Here is a 26,445-nt window from a genome sequence, read left to right on the forward strand (position 1 = left end):
AAGCCAAAACACAAGATTGCGGTATGCACACAACCTTTTCCGAGCATTTGGCGATGGCTCTCCAAATGGGAATAGATTATCTACCAAAACAATTATTGAAAAACAATAATTGCTGATCATCAAAATAATCTCGATCTTTATATAATAAAATCATAAAACTAATACACTCTATACTGTAGTAAGTGTACAAGCCAAATATAACAGTTCTCCTTGTGTTCCACGAGTTCAGAATATGTGTGTTCAACCGATGCATTAAATGTGTAACACAAGAATTGTAGATAATGCTTGACACATTAGCATAGCTTTGATGTTGTTGGCATTAAATGAAAATCCAACTCACTATGATATCGCAGGTAATTATTCCACCCCAACTCAAGGGGTGCAGGCGCCACAAGTTCGTCCACACCAGGATGCATACACAGGCATTCACGCTCCCCGCGGTCATGGAGACGATGCGCAAACTCAGCATCATGGCAGCACAAACATTCAGGAAGAGATGGCATGTCTTGACAGAGCTTGCAGACACACCACTCTGTAGCCGATGGTATTAGCTCCTAAACAAATGAACAGATATGTCTATGCAACCATAGCTAATACATCAGATCGATGTTATCCAACAGTATATCAGTGCAGCACTAGATTTAAATATTAAAATTGTTAATGTGGTCATTCGAGAAAAATCTGTAATTATTTTTTCGCAATATGAAGCGATAATTATAATCATTAAAATCATATACATGTATATAATAATAATATTCGTTCTATCACTCTCAAGCTAAAACTATTACTACTAGCTAGCTTGGCACATAAGAGCTGGCTAGTGGCGATGCTTACTTGCTGGAAGGTTTGATTCTGTTGAGGATCTTCTTCAGATAGAGCGTCAGGCTCGAAACGCCAGGGTCTTAACTCTTCAAAATTTGACATTTTTTATGATCGCAACTCGGACATGTACGCGTATGTCGAATGTCGGACGGAATGGCCAAGCTGAAACTGTAAAGTAGCGAGCATCTATATTTGATACGGGGTCTTAGGTAAAACCCGAAGTGTTTGTCATAAACTATTGCTACGATAAGTTTGATATTGAGCTTTGTATTGGCCTTTCAATTCACGCGAGAACATCACGTGACAAGACAATAACCAAAATCCGCGGATACGTCATCGAAATCAAGAAATTCCAATATACGGTGGCTTTTTGTTTTTGAGCTTTTAAGAGCTTTTAATCACATTTCCACATATTTGGCACCTACCACACAACAAAGTAAGACATGGCGAATCTTTTGATACCAAATAACTGTAATGTGAATTTTGTTGCAAGTCAACCTTTAATAAGTCTTAAACTAACCAGTTGGGTAGAGATTATCAGCACCATCAGACCCTGGTTCTGTTTTCACTTCTGTAATTACTACAATAAATATGAGAATTTATCTAAAGGGAATGATAATAAAGAACTTTTTGTATAAGCAATAAGTTAACATGGTTACTATGTAAAAGTCTTCCAACATAATTACCTTGATCACTGTCCGTGTTGAATGATGAATCACCAGGTTCTACCTTAACCTCAATATCTACAATACAATGTAATGATAATTTATTACCTCCAAACAGAGTTATAATAAATCCATGTATGAAGAAAAGTCCTAAAGAGGAATGTTTGCTCTAAACTTGCTAGTTAAAGCATCATAATAGAATGGTATGAAGTTATAATAGGCCTAACCATGGCTATAGCAGGTACGGTTATACGAGACATGGGAATATAAAACATGTTTACAGGAAACATAGCTATAGTAAACATGGCTATAAAGGAAATAATAATAATAAGAGTGGGCAAGTTTAAAGAGGACATGGCTAAAGAAGAAATAAAAATAGAGATGATAACAAAAATGAAAATGGCTACAGAGTAGATTGATGAATAGGAACTGGGTACACAGAACATGGTTATAGACATGAATACATAATACTAAAATCCTTAAAGGTTGACTTGCAACAAAATTCACATAACAGTTAGTTGGTATCAAAAGATTCACCATGTCTTACTCTGTTGTGTTATAAGTGCCAAATATGTGGAAATGTGATTACAAGCTCTTAAAAGCTCAAAAACTAAAAGCCGCCATAGATTGGAATCTCTTTATTTCGATGACATAACCACGAAATTTGGTTATCGTTTTGTCACGCGATGTTCTCACGCGAATTGAAAGGCCAATACAATGCTCAATATAAAACTTATCGTAGTACTAGTTTATGACAAACACTTCGGGTTTTTACCGAAGACCCCGTATCAAATACAGATGCTCGCTACTTCACAGTTTTGTTTCAGCCTGGTCTAATCGGCAAGTCGTAATCTGATCATGTGACCCAATAATTTGCAAATAATTTCTGCACCACTTTTCGATTATCACAAGTGACCAACAGGCTCGTCACAATTATCAGACAATGATATGTACTCCTTCAAGCTAAAGCTAAAAAATTAAACGAATTTTTACGGTAAGTTATAAGATATCACTGCTAAAAGTGACAGCATTACGATGACGATAAAACAGATGCGTAAGAACAATAGACATAGTTTTATTGAATGCGTGAAGTATATTTGTAAAATTATTTCGACGAATAAGGTTGCAAGAAAGTGTAAACAGAAACCATCTCTCCCAACTACATCACATTTGAGCCGTTTTGGATTGGGAATCCAAACTACGGCGGTCTCGTGTGGCTGCGATTTTCTGTTCGTTTTGGAGATTTAAAAGCTTGTAATCACCTTTCCTCATAATTTGCACTAACAACACAACAGAGTAAGACATGGTGAATCTTTTCTTATCAAATAACGGTAATGTGAATTTTGTTGCAAGTCAACCTTTAAGAACGGCAATCATATACATAATTTAGTAAAACTCTCTACTTACCAGTTGGATAGAGACTGTCACTGAAAGCATCTGTTATTGGGACTGAAGTTACCCCCAAAGCTTCCATGACAGAAGTTGAATGAAGATCGGTTTATCTAAATAAGCAAAAAGCATAAAACCAGATTGGGTAAAAACCATGTTCTCACACTACATTAATCATGGCTTTAAGAATCCACTTGTAAATCAAGAGATAACTATTTAATTTGTATTCAACCAGATGATAACAAACATCAAAATAAAAACATATTATTACAAAAAACAGCCTTAGTAAATACTGCAAAACCTGTATTTGAATGCCACCTTTATTTCAACGCCACCCATAATTGAGCGCCACTATGGGAGAAAGGTTGCAAAATAAAGCAACACCTTTTAATTGAATGCCACTTCTATTTGATCGATACTATTTGACATTCTTAATCTTTACAGATCTATAACAGCAAATGATCAGCAGAAAAGTTTTCACAAAAAAGTGCTAATAACGGCTTGATTACATCAATAATAATTAATTCGTTCTTTGTTTCCGTATGTATTCAAGTCTGTTTTCCAAACTGTTATGGTTAAACTCTGATTGCAACACCATGGAAATCGTTAATAATAGTATCAGGCGCAAAAATATAACTGTAAAAGTAGTTCATTGTTTAACACAGTCTTGATAGTTCCAAGTATGTGAAAAACGTTTTAGCAATAACGATGCTTTGAATGACTTGTGCAAAGTGCGCATCTGGCTAAAAGTTTATTATTATTTTCGTACTAAGCTTTCAGATCATAACGCGGAAAAGTTTTGCTCTGCTAAAAATCGTTTGGACGCTAATATCTATTAGCTCAGCAGTACAAAAAGAGTTCGAATTAGCAGACACTGTGGAAGGTATGGAACAACTAGGTTTTGATAGATTCCATACGAACGCAACACTCAACCGGAAACTTGCTGATCAAATGATGAAAACATTTGTTTCAAAAATGTTAGTTTTTCTTTCTGCATGTATTATAATTATGGCTTATTTATGTCACTTGTTCTTGAATATATATATGTATAAAAAATTGTTTCCTCACCCCGGATACCCCGTATGGGTGGTAAATTCTGTTCTAACTCGGGTCTCCTACCAGAGACCTGCGAGTTTGAGCACTCGCCTCAAGCTCTTAGCTGTTCCCAATAGCGCACTTTTCTGCAACTCACCGGAGTTGATTGTTGTTGGTATTTGGGCAAGTCACATTTTATGCGCCGGTGTTATTGCGCCTAGTGCCCCAATGACTACTGGGATTACAGTTGTTCTTACATTCCAGCATTTTTCAATCTCTTCTCCAAGAGGGAGATATTTCTCTACCTTTTCTTTTTCTTTGCTGGCTATATTGTAGTCATTGGGTACTGCTATATCTATTATAGTAGCCCTCTTGTTCTCCTTGTCTACCACCACTATATCTGGTTGGTTTGCTAGGACATGCTTGTCAGTTCGGATGTAGAAGTCCCAGAGGATCTTAGCGCGGTCATTTTCATTGACCTTACCAGGAGCTTCCCACCAGTGTTGTGGTTTATTAAGGCCATACTCATCACAGGCCATACTCATCGCAGGTGTTGTGTATAGACTTCTATACACAACACCTGCGACATGATTATGCCGCTCAGTGTATGCGTTCCCTGCTAGCTGCTTGCATCCACTGATGATGTGTTGGATGGTCTCAGGTGCATCTTTGCACAGTCTGCATCTAGGATCGTCTCTAGTGTGATAGATTTTCGTTTGGAGTTGCCTTGTTGGGAGCACTTGCTCCTGGGCTGCCATGATTAGCGACTCTGTATTGGCCATTAGGTTTCCTTTGTTCAGCCACATATATGTCTGGTGAAGATCGCCAACCTTAGATATTTGTTGGTGGTAAGCACCATGAAGAGGTTTCGTGTGCCAGTCAATTTCTTCATCATCAGGGCGTAGGTCCGTTGTAAGAGCAGCCGACTGAAATTCAGCTAGCAACTTATTTGAGATGGCCATGGAGGCTGCATATGCTTTGATGCTTTGCTCCTCCTCTTTCACTGTCTGCTGTACACTTTTGAGTCCCCTACCGCCATCTTTCCTACCAAGATACAATCTAGTAGTATCAGATTTTGGGTGGAGTGCTCCATGCATGGTCAGCAGTTTACGAGTTGCTATATCTGTTTCTTTGATGGCTTCCTCAGTCCACTTTATTATGCCTGCTGGATATCTTATTACTGGCAGTGCGTAGGTATTTATTGCCATGACTTGGTTCTTGGCATTGCTATCATATATATATATATATATATATTATTTATACATGTTTATATATACATATGTAGCATTTGATAGATTATTATTATTTTAGTAAAAGTTAGAAATTTGTAGATCTATACCAAATTGGTAACTGGTGAGACTTAACCTTTATAAGGGTAACCAAACTATTGCTTTTAGATATGATAACATTCACCTAGGAGCTCAGTCCTGGAACACATTAGGCTCGTATGTCGACGTATGACTATATAGGGATGCAGTGTTGTTGGTAAAATGTTGTAGAGGACTGCCAGTTAAATAGGTAAGGAGTAGAAGCATCATCTAAATATAACTAGCTTGGGTTTAATAACATTCAATGTATATTTTGTTATTGTTATACAGGCCTTGATAATACTTGTCTTCAGAAGCTGTTGGCTATCTGAGTATATAATTTAATGAAGAAGTTTTAGTTTTATCGATAAGTGTATAATGCTTGAATTTAATGAATACATGGCTAGGTCATTACGAGCCACTTTTAAACACTATCAATAGCAAGTGAGTTCCATGAATATTCTCATAGTGAGAAGGAACTTGAAACAGAACATAGAAAGTCTGCTGTTTCTTCAGTTTTCTCCAAATCCACTAGTTTTTATTTGGTGCATTATTTTCGACATTTGATGTATTGTTGATACTTTCACAGTCAGCCCCCAAATATTACCTAGTTTTAAATTATGCATAAATTTTTTTTTTCAAAAGGCAAAAAACCTGCTTAGTTTTTGTTAGTTTATTTTAAATTTACAGAATTTAACATTAGCTGCACTTTTAGCCATTTTGATCTTGGTAAAAAAATGTCAAGCACATATTTTAGGTTTCTATTTTCTATTAAAAATAGGTCTGCTGGCTTATCACAAAGTTTGATTGCTAAACGCAATGCCAATTTTTATAGCTAATTTTTGTAGTTAGGCTACTAGAAACCTTGTCTAAACTGAGGTAGAATAGCAAACGAAGAGATGAGTTTCATAAAAACCCTTGTAAAAACAAAATAGTTCTAATTTGGAGTAGTTCATTCATGTTTGCCGTACCTCAATAAGCACTTTTTGCGTAAACACTAGTGCTGTCCAATCCCAAATGCGTATCATGTCATTATTAGCTCATTAACTATCAATTGAGTTAACCCAAAACCTTGACCTTCTGTGCATAGCGTTAGTAGTTGTAGCAGCTAATCCAATGCCCTTCTCAATTAATAAATGAATGTCATTGCTCTCACCGAAAGCGAACAAACAAAACTCATTGACTTTTTGGCACAATCTTTGTACCACCGGTAATCCTTACATCTTACATCTTCTTCATAGAACGTACTAGAGCCGGTTGCAGCAAGCGGCACGCCTCATATGTTGGGCAGTTGTTAACACTAGATAATATTGTAATTTATTGCCATATTAGCAAATAATTGTTTATTGTTGATGTGATGTACAGTTATGTACTCCTTATGAGTGGTGTAAAAACGATGCCGCAGACTAGATGCTAATGGAATATAAGTAGACTTATTAATATGGTAAAATTTTAAGTTAATTTAGTTATAAAATTTGCAATGCAACAGCTTGCTTACCTTTACTTTTCATGTAAAATAAATGTGCGTACAACTTTCGCATACGAGCCGTTCAAAACGTGTTAATAACAAATAACATATGCGATTGTTTGAGCCGTTACGACACGAAGGAGGAGCTAATAAGTTTAAACAGACAGAGAGGACAACTCAACATTTGACAAAGCGGACAGCTCCTCTCATACAGCATCGATAATGAACCAATTTTATTGTAAAAGGTCAACCTTTAGTCCTTTACCCTATTTTTCTGTGCAATTTACTACATGTAACAAAAGAGAGATCATTTTGTATGACAGATTAATAGACAAAATATTTTTTAAAAATGGAAATTCTTCGTGTATTCACATGTAACTGAGCATGGAGCTCTTTTTAACTGCATATTTTACAAAAATCGTATGAGCAGACCTGCCAACACAAGAGTGGGGCAATGCGTGAGTTTTAGTTTTGGGGCAATTGATGTATCAATGATAGTATATATAAAATTGGGAAAATTGGGGCAGAAATCTCACGCATTTTCATTTTTTCTTTGGGGTGATTGCGTGAGTCTCACACCCAATGCGTGAGAGTCTGCAGATATGAGTATGAATGACACCATTGTTAAAATGAGTGTGAAACGGACTCGCCACTGGAAACACTGAGTCTCAATCAATCATCCAATCACGAGACACGTAGCTTTCGACTTGATTCATGATTATCTAATGTGAGGGAGACGCAGTCTGGGCATGGCTTTCTTGGAGGGTGGGGGAGAAAGAGGATGAGGCTTGGGCATGGCTCTCTTTCTCTCCACACCCTCAAAAGAGGCATGCCCAGGCTGAGGGAGGGTTGTCACAATTGCGGGGGACATGCGTCTGCATGACCCCCGCAATTGTGACAACTCGGAAACAAGTGCACATTTAGAACACATGTCTATCATCATCATTGCTAAAATCGCCAAAAATATTCCATTGATAATTTATTTCTATCGTTATACGTTGTTCTATTACGTTCACAATACAATGGCTAAAAGACTCACAGCTAAAACCACTACTCATTACTTGTCTACGGGTACATTGGAAGAAAAAACAGAAAAGTTTAACTCTCTGCGTTGTTTCCCACATACGCACAATGTGGCCTGATCCAAATGGGAGTTATGCAGGCTTCAAAAATGTAGAATCAGAAGATGATGATCGGAATGACGCAGATGAAGTGGAGCTTTTCATTATGGATGAAGGAAATTAATGTAAGTTCAGTTGTGAGTTGAGCAAAATATAGTTTTTATAATAAATGTTTTAACTGAATCTGGCAGCACCATTACTTGGCTGATGTTCATGTCTTGTACAGTGAATAGGTGATTTTAACAAAATGAATAATACAATCATAATGTATGGTTTGATAAATAGTTATATTTCAATCATTTTACTTGCGCCATGACATAAAAACACCACATTTAACAGAGCTACGTTACATAAATCTAAATCATCTTATACAAAGAACAGCATAATATTTATAATTTGAATAGCCTGTTATATTAATTTTATTAAAACGATGCCTCACATAAAACTAGGAATTTAGTTTAACTTTTATGTAAACTTGACCTGTGCATTTCTTTCGCTGTTCTACCATCTGGTTTTGTAGGATGTTTCGAAAGTGGAGCTGCTCTGTCCTGCAATTCATATATTTATGTGCACATATTTAATATAACGTGACAATATAACTATTATCTACATGTAGATAAATTAGAGCAATTTAAATTATAACAAACTAGTTGAAATTTTTTTGTATATTACACCATCATAATGATTTCAGAATTTCGCACAGTACATTGTTAGAGTAATTTAAGACTACATGTTGACTGTATGTTCATGCATTATTTTGCAGACTGTGTGACAGTGACTAATTGAACCAACATCTTGGTACAAACAAGTGTTTTTTTACATTGCAGTTCAGGTATGACTTACTGCATGTACTTTTGGAGTTGATCCAATAGATTTTTTACAGATATTCTTCAAAAGCTCTCTTCGAAATTCAAATGTCTTTCCAGCATATACATTTCTTGTGCCAAAACTTTTAGCTTCTTTAGAGCACTAGACTGTCATCCTCAGTTCCCCATCACTATCTTTAATATATAATTTTATAATAGTTAAAATTTAAAGCCAGTTATTAATTGTGTTATTACAATCTCTGCATAAATTTATCTTTAATGTTGTTCAAGCTGTAAAATTTGTATCCATGATGGCGAGTAATATAATCCATGTATAATTTTATTGTAGATACAGCTTACCAGTCAGAACTTCTCTTTTCACATTCGTGCTGTGATCTATCGCTGCAAGTTTGATTCTCGCAAAAATCTCCTGGGGGATCAGAGTCTATTCGCTTTGGTGCATAACTTAAAGGTTGACTTGCAACAAAATTCGCATTACAGTTATTTGGTTTCAAAAGATTCACCATGTCTTACTCTGTTGTGTTAATGGTGCCAAATATGTGGAAATGTAATTAAAAGATCTTAAAAGCTCAAAAACGAAAAGCCGCCGTAGATTGGAATCTCTTTATTTCGATGACGTAACCGCGAAATTTGGTTAATGTCTTGTCATGTTCTCGCGTGAATTGAAAGGCTAATAAAAAGTTCAATATAAAACTTATCGTAGAACTAGTTTATGACAAACACTTCGGGTTTTACCGAAGACAACGTATCAAATATAGATGCTCGCTACGTTCCAGTTTTGTTTCGGTTTGGTCTAATTGGCAAGTCGTAATCTGATCATGTGACACAATACTACGCAAATAATTTCTGCAGCACTTTTCGATTATCACAAGGGACCAACAGGCTCGTCATGATTATCAGACAATGATATGTACTCCTTCAAACTACGGCTAAAAAATTAAACGAATTTTTATGGTAAGTTATAGGATATCACTGCTAAAAGTGACAGCATTACGATGACGATAAAACAGATGCGTAAGAACAATAGACATAGTTTTATTGAATGCGTGAAGTATATTTGTGAAAATATTTCGACGAATAAGATTGCATGAAAGTGTAAACAGAAACCATCTCTCACAACTACAACGCATTTGAGCCGTTTTGGAAAGCGAATCCAAACTGGGGCGGTCTTGTGTGGCTGCGATTTTCTGTTCATTTTTGAGCTTTTAAGAGCTTGTAATCACCTTTCCACATACTTTGCACATACATACAACACAACAGAGTAAGACATGATGAATCTTTTCATATCAAATAACTGTAATGTAAATTTTGTTGCAAGTCGACCTTTAATGCGAGGCTGTGGAGGTTTTCTAAAGCACCCGTGCGGTGACCGTGGTTCAACAGACGCAATGTGTTTAGCAGTCTCGCTTGCCCTAACGCATCACAAAGGACTTTATGCCCTACACTTTTTGGAATTAACCATTTCACCTTTCTTTCCATTTCTCTGTAAACATATCAAATTATTTGTTGTTATTTTTTAATATAATTATTATGAACCTGCAGAGTTTTTGCTTATTCAAATGTCAACCAGCTGCAGAATATTTGCCATTATTACAATTTCTGTTTAATAATATACAATAAATGACAGCATCTTCTTATATCACAAACCAAAGGCATTGTAAGTGATATACATATATAAAAATATTATATTACACATCTGCTCGTGCTTTGATATCTCTGAATATATTATTAGATTCAACATACCACTTTTATGCCAACATTGGGTGCAAATGATATATGTTTTTATCACTCACAGATCAATTGGTTAATGAGAGCACTGGATGAACTTGTCGTGTCCTGGAAAGCTATGAATATTAGCGACATGATCTAATTTCTAATTATTGTATTTATTAATTTATATTATAAAACAATTATATTTGTTACTAATATACATTTAAAATTTTTTATAAACTACTTACAGTTAAGGTTTTTCTGTTTGAGGATGCCCTCTTGCTGTATAGTACAACACCATTAGGGAATGGAAATTCTCCCTCTTTCACCATTAATCTTGTAGTTGTCCCAAATTCATCGGAATAAAGCTGGCTCTCATAGAAGTGCCTAATTCACATGACCACACTAACAGACAGTCTGCGAAAAGTTAAACTGGCACGCTTTTCTTAAAGCAGCCATAATTTTGCTAATTTTGGTGACTGAGACATATGAAATCTAAAAAAAAGTTATGCCACGACTTCTAGTGTCAGATTCGCAACTAGCAAAGAGGCATCTATCCCCTGTAATTAACTGATTGTGGCTAACAAAATATATCAAATGCGTTAGACGTTATTTTAATAAGGAATTAGTAAATAAACTTACCGGAAACGGCTGTGTTAAGAATCAGTGATGTTCCGAGGTAAATGCACCAAAATATATGTTCGACTTTGAACTTGCTAAACTAGTAGAAATATCTGCTAAAATTTGTTTTCTCGTTCAATAAACGTAGTATCATGCATTACCAATCATATAAAACATTCTCAAAGGTTGATTTGCAGCAAAATTCACATTACAGTTATTTGATATCAAAAGATTCACCATGTTTTACTCTGTTGTGTTGTAGGTGCAAAATATGTGGGAATGTGATTACAAGCTCTTAAAAGCTAAAATACGAACAGTTAATCGCAGCCACAAAGACCGCCGTAGTTTGTAATCTCTTTCCAAAACGGCTCAAATGTGGCGTAGTTGTGGTAGATGGTTTCTGTTTACACGTTCACCCAACCTTATTCGTTGAAATATTTTCACAAATATACTTCACGCATTCAATAAAACCATGTATATTGTTCTTACGCGTCTGTTTTATCGTCATTGTAATGCTGTCACTTTTAGCATTGAAATCTTATAACTTACCGTAAAAAAATCATTTAATTTTTTAGCCTTAACTTGAAGGAGTACATATCATTGTCTGATAATCATGACGAGCCTGTTGGTCACTTGTGATAATCGAAAAGTGCTGCAAAAATTATTTGCGAAGTATTGGGTCACATGAGCAGATTATGACATGCCGATTAGACCAAACCGAAACAAAACTGTGAAGTAGTGAGCATCTATATTTGATACGGGGTCTTCAGTAAAACCCGAAGTGTTTGTCATAAACTAGTGCTACGATAAGTTTATATTGAGCTTTTTATTAGCCTTTTAATTCACGTGAGAACATCACGTGACAAGACGATAACTAAATTTTATGGCTACGTCATCGCAATAAAGAGATTCCAATCTACGGCGGCTTTTCATTTTTGAGCTTTTAAGAGCTTGTAATCACATTTCCACATAGTTGGCACCTACAACGCAACAGAGTAAGACATGGTGAATCTTTTGATACCAAATAACTGTAATGTGAATTTTATTGCAAGCCAACCTTTAAAATTATGAGTTTGCTTTCACTTTAATAAACCTAATAAACTATTAAACTACATGTGTGAAGGGGTAATTGAATTTATAAAGGTTGTGCCACAACAAAAACATACAGTTTCATCATGTGTAGTAAACTTGTATATAATTATAAACATAATTTCCATCACTAGTGCGAAGGTACACCTCCTTACTATTCTCCTGGGCCTGTTTATGGTGGTCCTGAAACAGGCTGAAAAGAAGATGGGATCACAGGCTAAAACTATACTGACGAATCAATATAATATAATATACCCAACATATTATATATGACTTATATACACAACCAAGTGATTCAAATTATAATGTGGATCAATGGCTGAGACTAAGACGCTAGCTGTAATAAATACAGGCTAGCATCAGGGCTGTATCTACCTGTTTAAAAATGATACTGCGGGGAGAGTCTGAGAAGAGTGCCGAGCGCCCTCTCGGTGGGCTCTCCAGGGTTCTCCCCCTGGTATATTTTTTAGTAGAACTAGTCAAAATGGTGCAAATCTAACACACTTGGCTCCTGATGGGGCACATGTTCTAGCAGAAAATTTGGCATTATAATCCAGTTTTCTAAATATAAAACTGTTTATTGAGATTGTCTTTAACAATGCTTATTAAAAATATAATGTGAATGAAAGCTGCTAAAGGGGTTGGCCCCAGCTAGCATGAGGTAGAATTATCACCGGGTACAATGCTGAATAGTGTAGCAGACAAATAGCCTCTTATGAAATAATTTGATTAAATATTATTGTAGAGTTGAAGTAAAATTAAAAGAGCACCATGTTAAAAGTAATGCACCTGCTTCTGACATTATGGAGATGGTGGTGCTGATTCTTAAATCAATTCTCAATCAACTCCTTTAATACATTGCTCAAATAACCCACACACAACTTAAACACTGTAGTCCAACAGTGTGCTCCATCAATGAACTCTTTGGGTTGCAGTTGAACTTTCAAAAACGCACTTGGTGATGAGTGGGATAATTTAGACATCAATGATACTTCTTGCGAGGCGTGTGAATTAGTGTTGATGCAACAGATACTGATTCAATATGGCGGCGCCCATAAGTGAAAATGTTGTGTTTCATCAGCTTTTTAAAGAATTATTAAAATCAACCAAAAATGACGTGAATTCTGGGATTTTGAGCATCAAAAACTGGTACTGCCACAGCAGTAGCTGCAGTATAGGAAGATACGGCCCTCGCTAGCATGCGCCCACTCAGAAAATTAGTGGGCCCGCCATATGACATTAATTCCTTTCGGTATTGGCATCATAATGCGAGAATGTTGTATAAAGGTGTATAGAAACCCATAGTAATTATCTAATGCAAACACAACCCTGATGAAAACCAACAAAATTTTATATACATTCTCTACATAACGAAAGTTAGTAACAAAACAGTATATTAACATTGGAAACTATATGGTTACCTACAGTAAGTTTAGTTTATTTAATGGTTATGATCTGCAATAACCATTAAATACATATTTGACATTTGACTTTAGACGCATTTTAGGGGTGTCAGTCGCGATTTCAATTATGTGCTCCATTGTAAATGAAAGCGCAACAGACTAATATAGAAAACGCCGAGTTGTGCGACAATTTCTTCGAAGCACGTAAACTCGTCAGCTACGAATAATTGCGATTTTGTGCGACTACTCCTGCGTATCATGTAAATTCATCCTCCTAATTCCTACGATCAAAACCACAACTTCGAAGCTCAAAAACTCGTAGCATGTAACACTAGTGTTTGATAAAGGGTTTTAGGTGAAACCCAGTGTTTGTCATAAACTAGCGCTACGAGATCTTTTATATTGAGCCTTTTATTGGCCTTTCAATTCATGTGATAACATCGCATGTCAAAACGATAACAACAATGGTTGGGTACGTCATAAAAAAAGATTCCTACGGCGTTTTCGTGATGGCTGCGATTAACTGTTCGTTTTTGAGCTTTCAAGAGCTTGTAATCACATTTCCACTTATTTTGCAACTACAACACAACAGAGTACGACATGGTGAATATTTTGATACCAAATGACTGTAATGTGATTTTTTTTGCAAGCCAATATTTAAATGAAAATAAATTTTCGGTAGAAAACTTTTTTATTACCCGGATAGCGCGGGCATTCAATAGTATGTTTATAAAAACAACTTCCAAGGTTAATATCCGTTGCAACTATCAGAGTTGTTGTCCTGCCGCTGCAGCCAAAATAGTATCTTATCCTATTAAGGAGAGCTTGGTCTTCCTATACCGTCATATAGAATTGTAGTTTATCAGTGAGTATGAGTACGTATAACACAAGTCTACTAGCCACAGGCCTGACAACATAAGTGCAAAAAACGAAGTGAGTGTTAGACCTTGGCTGATAGCGGTAAAAAAATAAAGCTTTTAATCCCGTTCCAGCTTATTAGAGCGGATGGCACAGAACGAGTTAGATGCCGTAAAACTGTACAATGGTAAGTCTAACTAAGAGCATTTTAGAATTACATCTATCTATATATTTATACTAACATAGTCATGATAATTCGTTTTTCAACAATTGTTTTGTTGTTAAAAGAAGAAAAGACCAGTTTTGGTAACAAAAACGATTAGCCGCCAAACTGTGATATAGTTTGGTTAATTTTTTGGTCAAACACAGAATTAAGAATCACCATGTCAAGGCCAACGATCAGCATGAACCCGAGACAAAAAGCACTTCAGTTGGAGGCCTTACTTAACAATTTTACCCCATCTTGTCACAATGCTAGGTTGTTATGGTTACCCAACATAAATAATGATAGCACAGGTCGAGCTTTTAAAAATACCAGGCTGCCCTGTATTTATGCACTCCTTGTTAACAGTCAAGCAGCGGTTACATAATTACACTAATGGGCTTGTGTGTACATCTTATGGAGTCAATTAGCTAGAAATGTGTTCTTTACACAAACAAAAAAAATTGTTCATAAAAATTAGCTTTTCTCAGAAGTCATGCGTTTAAAACTTACTAATCCACTCATGCTCTGCTTTCATGAATTAATATTTTGATTGAAAAGTTTTAAGATAATGTAGCCCACATAATAGGCGATTATAGTTCAATATAGTTCAAAAGGCGCCGCAAGTGTTTTGGTCGATGACTTGTAAAGGTCAGAAATCTTAAACTCATGCAGTCTAAAGATTAAAGCTTTGCTAAAAAAGATTTGACTACAGATATAATCTATCCAATGTTTCCGGTGTCAGAATCTTTGGTCGAGAGAACTAGTCCAAGAACCCATAACCAGTCATCAATCAGTTCAATTTGGTTCAACCACACAAACCAAAACTTGTCATTCATTGAACAACTTATTTTTATTGAACATAACACTCACTTTATTTTTCAAAATTCAAATTTAACCACCATTAAATATGCAATAGATATAATCCCACAACAAACATATAATTCACCATACAATTTGTATACAACCAAATGGGTGATTATGAAGAGTATATAAACAGAGTATATGCGCTTATTCAAATACATACCGACTTGTACAGTCACACGTCTTACAACGAAATGAATTCTCTAAGGTATGAGTTTATGTTTTGTGACCATTGAGCAAACCTAATAATGCAAATCTTAGATTAGTACGATGTTTCTCAAGTATGAGTCCTCATGTGACCATCTAAATTGGACCGTCGAGCAAAGTTCCTACTGCAAATCTCTCAATTAAATGACTTTTCTCCAGTGTGCTTCTTTAGGTGACTTGTTAGATGACTTTAAAATGAAAAACTGCTAGTGCATACCTTACGTTGAAATGGCTTCTCTCCGGAATGAATCTTCATGTGCCTGGTTAAATTGTATTGTTGAGTATAGCTACTACAGCAAATCTCGCATTGGAATGGTTTGCCCTCAGTATGAATTCTCATGTGTCTAGATAGATTACCTCGCCAAGTAAAGCTATGACTGCATATTTCACACTGATATGGCTTCTCTCCAGGATGTGTTCTCATGTGGTCCAATAGATTAACTTGATAAGCAAACTTACTACTGCAAATCTTACAATGGAATGGTTTTTCCTTAGTATGAGTTCTCATGTGAGTGGTTAGATTGCTGCGACAAGTAAAGCTGCTACTGCATGTCTCACATTGGAATGGTTTTTCTCCTGTATGAGTCCTCATGTGTACTGTTAGATTACTTCGTTGAGCAAAGCTTTTACCGCATATCGTACATTGAAATGACTTCTCTTGAGTATGAGTTCTCATGTGCGATGTTAGATGACTTCGCTGAGTAAAACTATGACTGCACATCTTACACTGAAAAGGTGTCTTTGCAATTGGGACTTTTACCTTTGTCTTCACACTGGGTGTCCAGTTTTGTTGTCTTTGAAAGGATCTCAGTTCACGATATTCACCTATAATGCGAGAAAATGCTTATTCACCATAAAATGTAAGACCCATAATGAAGACGAAAAGAAGATTATGACTTCTACTCTAAAACAGAGGATTGATAAATGTGACAAACTTTTCTTTACACTTCAGGACAGGAAAACTACAACACGAATATTGTGGAACTTTTTGGATGGGTTTTTGGCACACAGACTCGGAAGTGCCACACACCAAAGTATTGTCATGTAGTCATCTTATGTAGCTACAGTCTTGATATAGTCCAGTAACGATAGCACCCTCTAGATGTGTTTTGGTGCAAATTATTTTCTAAGTACTGCTCAAGTCTACCCATCCTTGATGAATAAGTTGATATAAGCAGCGCTGTTTCATCAGGGATGTACTTGCACTCAACTTGCATAAGTTTACTAAAGTTAAGTAAACGTAGGAGGTTTATAAGTACAGTAGTTCCTATAATGTAAATTTTTAGATAACATAAAAAAATTGTTAAGTTTTTGCTTCGTATTACATAAAAGGTTCCATATAATGTAGTGTCAAGTCAGGCGAGTTTTCAAGCTCGATTTGAATGCTAATCTATCTCATCACACTTGCGATTACAAAAACGATGTGCATATAGCATTTTATCTATTGTATATAAAACTTCGATGACATTCTAGTTCGTTGTGATAGATCACCAGATATGTCGACAAAATGGAAAATAGGATATCTGCTCAATCGTTCATAAACATTTAAAGGCGATCGATTGGTACAGGTGTTCCATCGTCGGTCCACCAATCTCAATGTCACGGAGTTGGAGTATCGTCAAAAGTTTTCTTTTATCCTGACCATGACCCCTTGGGTACGAATTGACGATGAATAGGTAGTACCAATTTATAATAGCAAAAATATTTTGTTGTTTTGCTTTATTGATGACGCATAAAATGTTTGTTATTAGTTTTACTTTGCAGAATAGACTTCGCTGTTTGGAAAAAATAAAAAAATCGTTGAAAATGAATGTCAAATATGTGTGCTCCCCATCAACTTATTGTAAAACTATCGCAATCATGGTCTATAAAACCAGTGAGATTAATCAGAAAAAGGAAAAAAGTTGCAGGGTTAGAATATGTATCAGCGTTGCTACAGGTATCTGTTATTATATCAATTAAACCAATGTCATAATCACCTCCATCACTGTGTGCGTTGACCGAAGGGATTTCTGGGCCTGCATAAACTTCAATGTCTACAATATAAACAGCTTGTGTACATAAACAAAAGTCAAATTTGCTATAGAATATATATATATGTGACCAAAAACTCTGAGTGCATCTTGCAGTTAAAGATAACCATTTTTTTGAAAATCCTCAAACTCTTCAACTTCAGATTTTTTCCTAATTCTTTGTTTGTGCTTATTTATAACCTTGTAACTTAATACAGTCAACCCGCACTTCTTCAGACTTCCCTTCCCCAGACTTTCAACTGTCCAAACAACGATAATTATCATACCAGAACCTGATATCAGAGCTGGTCAACAGCAGTTATCACTATTCCTTAATAAATCTTAAACCAACCAGTGGGGTAGAGATTATCAGCACCATCAGATCCTGGTTCTGTTTTCACTTCTGTGACTCCTACAATAAATATGAGAGCTCATCTAAAGCGAATAATAATAACAAGCTTTTGGCATGTACAATAAGTTACCATGATTACTATGTAAAAGCCTTCTAACATAATTACCTTGATCACTGTCCGTGCTGAATGGTAAATCACCAGGTTCTAGTTTAACCTCAATATCTACAATACAATGTAATGATAATTTATTACCTACAAACAGAGTTATAATAAATCCATGTATGAAGAAAAGTCCTAAAAAGGAATGTTTGCTCTAAACTTGCTAGTTAAAGCATAATAAAGAATAGTATGCAGTTATAATTAACCATGGCTATAGCAGGAACGGTTATACCAGATATGGGAATATAAAACATGTTTACTGGGAACATAGCTATAGCAGACATGGCTATAAAGGAAATAATAATAATAGTAGGCAAGTTTATAGAGAACATGGCTGAAGAAGAAATAAAAAATAGAGAAGATAACAATAATAAACATGGCTACAGAATAGATTGATAAATAGCAACTGGGTACACAGAACATGGTTATAGACATGAATACATAATACTAAAATCCTTAAGAGCGGTAATAATATACATAATTTGATAAAAATCTCTACTTACCAGTTGGATAAAGACTGTCACTCAAACCATATGTTATTGGGAGTGAAGTTACCCCCAAACCTTCCATGACAGAAGTTGAGTGGAAGATCGGTTTATCTAAATAAGCAAAAAGCATAAAACTAGATTAGGTAAAAACCATGTTCTCGCACTACATTTATCATGGCTTTAATGAATAGAATCCACTTGTAAATCAAGAGATAACTATTTAACTTGTATTTGACCAGATGATAGTAAACAGCAAAGTAAAAATATAATATTACAAAAAACAGCCTCTTACATAGTAAAAACCGTAAAACCTGTATTTGAATGCTACCTTTACTGTATTTGAATGTCACCCTATTTGAGTGCCACTATGGGTGAAGGGTTGAAAAATAGAGCAGCACCCTTTAATTGAACGCCACTTCTATTTGATCGATACTATTTGGCATTCCTAATCTTCACAGATCCATGATAGCAAATGATCAGCAAAAACAATCTCACAAAAATGTGCTAATAATGGCTTGATTACATCAATAACAATTCGTGCTCTGTTTCTGTTTGTATCCAAATCCGTTTTCCAACTTTAGCTCTTATGGTTAAATTTTGATTTCAACACCACAGAAATCATTGATAACAGTATCAGGCACAAAAATATAACTGTAAAAGTAGTTTATTGTTTAACACAGTCTTGATAGTTACATGTACGTGAAAAACGTTTTAGCAATTACGTCGCTTTGGATGACTTGTGCTAAGCCAAAGTCATCCTAAAGGGTGACTGGCTGGCTAAAAGTTTATTATTATTTTCGCAAAAAGTTTTCCAAATGGCAGCGTGGAAAAGTTTTGCTCCGATAAAAAAATTATTTGGATGCCTATATTTATTAGTTGAGCAGGACAGAAAAAGAGTTCGAATTAGCGGACACCGAGGAAGGTATGGAACGGCTAGGTGATGAAATGGTTGCATACGAAAGCAACACTCAACCAGCAGCTTGCCGAGCATATGATGCAAATATTTTTGTTTTGAAAATGTTAATTTTTCTTTCTGCATGTATTTATAATTATGGTTTCTTTATGTCATTTGTTCTTGAATACATACACTATATATATATATATATACAAAAGCCGAAACAATACTGTCTCTAGCATGAGTATATATATATCTACTATATAAACGGCAATCGTTGTGTGTGTGTGTGTGATTGATTGTCCGCCTTATAGAGTACTATTATAGAGACTATTATACCCGCTACTAGGTATCTAGGGCGCGTTAACGGGAATCGACGGTTAATACACGCATCTATACATAACCTACCTATTCATCGGTTTTACACGAAATCACGTCACCTTCGGTTAGCGCGTGCCTCTTTACGGCGCCCAACGACACTGGCGCGTTTGAAACAGTACATTTGCTGCCATGTTATAAAGCACCGTCCTGGGTTCGGCTGCCTATACAGCTATAAAAATGTACTAATCATTAAATAAAATAAATTAATGAGTAGTAATTTACATGCGATTAATTTTTACTGCCAACGTGTACTGAGAAGGTCACGCGAACATTGGTTTTTTGCGGTCACTGGAAAACGCAGTTCTCTCCTACTAAATTTCTACATAAAAAAGGTAAGTATTTCTTAATCAATGTTGTATTGTATATGAAATGCCACACTTCCACTACATAACCCTTTCACTCGCGTCCATGTACAAATTTAGCTATCGGCCTACTGCCAGCCATTTTGCTGATATTGCTTAATATGTATACATTATTTTTTCAATTTCAATCTCGATCTAGAACGTTTGTTTTGGTTATATACTTCATTTTGCCAACATGTTAACAAGCACTGTTATACAAAAATTTCGTTGTATCTATACTTTGTGCATTTTAATTATCCGTGTAATCACAAAAATCTGAAATGGCTATAGTGCCATCAACATAAGTAGTTATTTGTTTTTTAACTCGGACGCATTTAATGAACTCGCACAAAAAATCTTCGTTTTTAAGTTGGAAATTCTCAAACGAAGATTTAAAATTAAATTTTAGGCTAATTTTATAGAGAAATCCTTGGACAACACTGTCACTACTATAAAAGTCTTAAAGATCATTGGTTATGTTATCAACGAATAATAAAATTCAGTTGCTAGCAATTGCTGGGAATGTGGCAAAAATGTGTTTACAGCGGTCGACCATGGAAAGCGCATGAATGAGCCTACTTCAGTGAAAGGGTTGAAAACGTTGGATTTGCCACTGTTTGTGATAGTAAACATGTTCATTTCCTTCCGCAGCTGAGTTACTTTTACTTTTTTTCCAGCTACAAGTACTACAGATCTACAGCTACTACAGAACTTGCACGGGCACTCCGAGTGTTGCGATAGGCGACGGTGAGAAGAAAGCGAGCAGTGTATATTACAAACAAGCACACAATCTCATTCAATTTTAGAAATGCTTGAAGCAGTGCAAATCCTTCCAAAAAGCCTATTGCTCAAACGCAAGAACAGAGTGATTCCCGTAGAGAAAGGGACCGAATTCGCAAAGCAGCAGCTAGACGAGCAGAAACTGCAGAGCAAACGCAGCTACGCCCACAACGAAGCAGAACTGCTACTGCATCTGCTAGAAGTGCAGAACCTGCAGAGCAAACACAGCTACGCCTACAACGAAACAGAATAGCAGCTGCTAAAAGAGCAGAAATCGCTGAACAAACACAGGTACATCGAGAGCAGGCCAGAATAGATGCTGCAGCCGCTAGAAGTGCAGAGACTACTGAATCGACCCAGCAGCGACTCAAACGGCTCAGAGCAGCCGCTACATCGGCCAGACGTGCAGAAACCTCCAAGCAGATGCAGCGGCGACAAGAACATGATGCACTAGCTACAACAGCTGCTCGGTGAGCTGAATTTTCAGATGAAACGGCGACAACAGCAAGATGCACCAACTACAGCAGCTGCTACCAGGCGCCGTGTATGGACAGAGAACTTTGCACTTGACTACAGTCCTGCAACATAGCATAGGGCCAAATTTTTCTATGGGACGAATGTCCAAGAATGCTCCAGATGTAACGCCTTACGTTGAAAAGGCGAGAGGCTATATATGTAGTTTATACAGTAGATTTTATTGATAATAAATTTATCAACACGACCACATTACTGCTGCACAGTTTGTATATACCATGTCAAAACACAGGCTACAGACGAAGAACTGGTGAGTCATGATTAGTGTTTCAAGCATGCAAAAGTCTCAATTCAATAAATGCTGGCAATAGCTTAGCAGTGCAATAGCAAAATATTTTCTAGAATTTCTTAAAATATGTAAAACTTTTCAATACTGCCAGTTTGAAGAACATCAGTTTGCCTAGCAATGTCAATTTCATTATCAGTTCTGTGTACAAAATTAGGACAATTCTGATTTGAGTGGTTCGAGACTGATGCATTGTAGACTAGCTGTAAAACACATTGCATATTGCCATTGGTCTCTCCAACATTATTGACATGTACAACTGCATAGGTGCATGCAGTCAGATCAGCACAAAAATTTCAGTAGATTGCATATTTGGAGTTGTTTTACAGTATGAAAGACAACTCTCAATAAAACTAGTGCTTTACGTAAATCTGTTCCCGAACACGGGTAATGCAGCTAGTATATATACATATATATATATATATATGTGTGTGTAGCATTTGATAAATTACTATTTTAGTAAAACAGCAAGTGAGTTCCATGAATATTCTCATAGTGAGCAGGAACTTGAAACAGAGCATAGAAAATTTGCTGTTTCTACAGTTTCTTTCAAATCCACTAGTTTTTATTTGGTGCATTATTTTCGACATTTGATGTATTGTTGATACTTTTTACAGTCAGCCTCCAAATATTACCTAGTTTTAATGTATGCATAATTCTTTTGTTTAAAAATGCAAAAAAACTGATTAGTTTTTGTTAGTTTATTTTAAATTTACAGAATTTAACATTAGCTGCATTTTTAGCCACTTTGATCTTGGAAAAAATTTTTCAAGCAGATCTTTTAGGTTTCTATTTCCCACTAACAATAGGCCTGCTGGCTTATCACAAAACTTGATTTCTAAACACAATGCCAATTTTTATAGCTAATTTTTGTAGTTAGGCTACTAGAAAGCTTGTCTAAACTGAGGTATAATAGCAATCGAGGAAATGAGTTTTATAAAGAGCCTTGTAAAAATAAAATAGTTCTAATTTGGAGTAATTCATTCATGTTTGCCGTACCTCAATAAGCACTTTTGCGTAAACACTAGTGCTGTCCAATCCCAAATGCGTATCATATCATTATTAGCTCATTAACTATCAACTGAGGCAACTGAGTTAACCCAAAACCTTGAGACTCTGTGCACACCGTTAGTATTTGTAGCAGCTAATATTTATAATGTCCTTTTTAATTACTAAATAAATATCATTTTTCTCCCCGAAAGCAAACAAGTCGGTGAGCCAGTCAGTGTAAATCCTCGTAAAATTAATACGGAACATTCGTATACAAATACGACGAAAAGTTTTTCAGTGTTTGTAGAATCTGCTTTGACCATACATTATCATTAAGCCTAAAGTTTTGCAAAAAGTATGTAGTATGGAAACAACATTGGAAAATTCATTAGAATGACAGCTACCGGAAATGCTTTTATTGTACGTTCACATATTGGGTCAAGAGTCATCATTCACGCCAACATTGAGGCCATATCTTATGTCTACGGTTTGCAAAAAATGATCTTTATAGCGACTTATTCTTCAGAAACAGTGCAATTACTTCAACTAGTAATACATTATAATATTATGTATTCAATTACTACTCACCAGTATCACCATAATCATCTTCTACATCGTTGTCATTATTATCTGCTAGGGGAGCATATTCTTCAGTTATTGTCTCAGCATAGCTATGATCTGAAGATGACCTACAGTACTTGATAGGTGACCAACTCAAGTCAGGAGATGGTGGTGCATCATAGCAACTTGAGTTATGTGAATAATTATGATCACCATAATATACGTGGGGTTGGCAAATAGCGTCAAAATCTGGAGTTTGACAGATCTAAAATAGTCACAAAATTAGTATACTTTCTTGGTTTTTAATGACAATTCATAATAAGAAACAATGGAGCTATATTATAAATGCAACATGCTTTCATGAAAATATAATAAGCAAGAATGATATTGATTGATGCATGGAAAAATTGTTTTAATTAAAATACTTACAAAATCTTTCATAATAAGTTTGATGATATTATTATTATTATATTAGAAATAAGATTAGGTTTCCTTTTGATGAAACAACGTTACAAAACAACGAAACTACTACAAACATAATCCTGTAGGCTAACCGCTTCAAGTGATCTGTAAAGCCTATATTAGTAATGGTAGCATGAATATAACAATAATAATGCAATCCAAATTTTATGATTATAATAGTCATATATTTTATGAACAATTAGGGCGTTTCTGACAATTCAGACCGAACAGAAAACTTAAATTCCCTTACTAACTTTTACTCAGTTAGCCAAGTTAATTTAAGTGAATCAGGTTAACATCAGACGTAGCCTATGCAACTCAGCCTGAGTCTCGTTGTCACCCAGTCATACTAAATCATTTCTTTGCACTAACGTACAGCGCTACATATTTCGACTTACTATATTTATTAATTTATATTATAAAATAACTATATTTGTTATTAATATTTATTTAAAATTATTCATATATTACTTACAGGTGCGGTTTTCCTGTTTGATGATGCTGTCTTGCTGTATGGTACAACACCATTAGGGAATGGAACCTCTCCCGTTTTCACTCTTAATCTTGTAGTTGTCCCAAATTGCTCTGAGTAGAGCTGGCTCTCATGGAAGTGCCTAATGCACACGACCGCACAAACAGGTAGTCTGCGAAAAGTGGAGTCGGCACGCAGTGCATTAGACACCCATAATTTCGCTACATTTGGCGACTGAGAAAAAGGAACTCTAAAAAAGGCTATACCACGACTTTTTGTGTCAGATTTGCAGTTAGTAAAAAGACATCTACCCATTGTAACTAATTGATTCTGGTTAAAAAAAATAAAATGCGTTGAATTACTAAGGAATAAGCAAAGAACTTGTTACCGAAAACGGCCGCATTGAGAATCAGTGATGTCCCGAGGGGTAACTGGACTTTTGGGCGACAGACCCTTAGGCGACACTTTCGGTTCAAAAGGCGACAACTTCAGACGGAAAGGCGACATGGCAGATAAACCAGCGACAATTCAAGACTAAAAAGCGACAAATTGGTTTGCTGTTTGGTTGAAGGCAAGGTGATGTACTGGGGGTCCTCCCATGTTTTGTGACGATTCTGACGACCCGACGACAGGGATATTTAAAAAGTGACAGACGAGACGACCATTTACCAATGTAGGTGACAAGGATTGCGTAAATAGGATTACTAAAGGTACGGCTGCACGTAACGAATTTTTCGTTGGTTCGGAGTTCTGGCCGAAATCACGAAAAACGCAGAATTCATCGGTCAAAATTCACAGAACTATTATTTGAGCTGTGCATGCCCACCGAGTTCGTCGACGAACGCTTTTAACAGATTAAACAAATTATTAGCGAGCACGATTCTAGCAGCTTTAGCAATTAGTATAGTCCAAGACATGTACCGTGACACACAATAAAAATACTAAAGCATTTCGACATAGAACACACGAAGTAACTGTCTAAGTCGCGCTATTATTAGTTAGCGAACACGACTTTAGCAAATTTTAAGATATATGTAGTCCGAAAACATAATGCGATACACAAAGAATTATTACAGAAAGTTATCATAGTAAATACGATGCAACTGACTTGTTTGCGCTAGAGATGTCGGCATTCTCTACCACAAAACTTTCGCTGCTAAAAAGGAAATATAATTACAAAAAAAAAACAAATTGTAGCTATAGCGTCCAAACAATAAATACATTCAATAACGCAATCTAAGCAGTTGCATCGTGTGTACTATGTTGATTGGCACTTATACTTTTACTATTGTGTGTCATTATACGTCTCTTGGACTATACTAATTGCAAAAGCTGCTGAGATCGTGCTCGCTAGCACGATTCTAGCAGAATAATTCTGTGTTTCAATCATTTCGTGATTTTAGTTAGAACCAACGGAAATTTTGTTACGTGTTGCCGTACCGTTTCTAACTTATTATTTGTTCATAAATCACCACGGTCAACCGAAACTTCACTAGTTTTGGTTTGAAGGATCTGGCCCAGCATTTATAGACTGCCAAATAATTAAATCAATGAAATGCCACGACATTGACAGCAAATCTGCTTCCAAGTCAGTGACTGACAGTGATTATTAAAGGCAATCTCGGTCTATTTTCAGTACAAGAAATATAGCTCTAAAAACATAAGACGGCTGTCACTCTTCGCGGAGTAATCAGCAACGCTCCCAAACATCACTAATATATTTGTAAAGGTCGCTGGTTGAGCCATGCTTTTGGTTAGCAAAAGTTCAAACCTAGTGAGTTTCAGATTTTTAACGCAACCCAGTGCCACCAGTGTAGATATTTGTATTAAAATAACGAATGTGAAGAAAGAGGTTGTTTTGGTTACCAATTTGAAAAGGTGACAGTGATTTTAAAAGTGACGACAATGATTTTAAAAGTGACGACAGTGATTTTAAAAGTGACTATTCTGACGACAGCTTTGTGTGGTAGGACCCCCTGTACTGACGAGCTATGAGAAGCTGTCGTCTTGTGCAAAGCTTACGTATATTTTTTGAAATGTAACTTTGACGGTATTATTGTTTTTTTTCTACAAACGTTTTTTATAAATCGAAATAGCAACATGTATTTTTAAACGCCATTGGTGGGATTTCTCTGATCATGCT

The 26,445-nt window shown here is 35.9% G+C and overlaps 1 protein-coding gene across 1 annotated transcript in view; it reads right to left on the bottom strand.

The window, feature by feature from the left end:
- Window positions 1-24,649, bottom strand: part of LOC137387915 (zinc finger protein 271-like) — a 29,022-nt gene extending 4,373 nt beyond the window's left edge. The window contains exons 1-10 of the mRNA XM_068074428.1: window positions 24,306-24,649; window positions 23,396-23,633; window positions 18,616-18,711; window positions 18,119-18,175; window positions 17,953-18,012; window positions 17,568-17,624; window positions 15,782-16,413; window positions 2,895-2,973; window positions 1,509-1,565; window positions 1,343-1,402 (exon numbers count right to left, since the gene is read on the bottom strand). Of these exons, the coding sequence (XP_067930529.1) occupies window positions 1,343-1,402; window positions 1,509-1,565; window positions 2,895-2,973; window positions 15,782-16,413; window positions 17,568-17,624; window positions 17,953-18,012; window positions 18,119-18,175; window positions 18,616-18,711; window positions 23,396-23,633; window positions 24,306-24,617 (1,648 nt within the window). The 5' untranslated portion in view covers window positions 24,618-24,649. The remainder of the gene's footprint in view (window positions 1-1,342; window positions 1,403-1,508; window positions 1,566-2,894; window positions 2,974-15,781; window positions 16,414-17,567; window positions 17,625-17,952; window positions 18,013-18,118; window positions 18,176-18,615; window positions 18,712-23,395; window positions 23,634-24,305) is intronic.
- Between the last annotated feature and the right edge of the window lie 1,796 nt (window positions 24,650-26,445).

This window comes from Watersipora subatra, chromosome 2 (genome assembly GCF_963576615.1).
Source record: "Watersipora subatra chromosome 2, tzWatSuba1.1, whole genome shotgun sequence".
In the NCBI taxonomy this organism is placed as follows: domain Eukaryota; kingdom Metazoa; phylum Bryozoa; class Gymnolaemata; order Cheilostomatida; family Watersiporidae; genus Watersipora; species Watersipora subatra.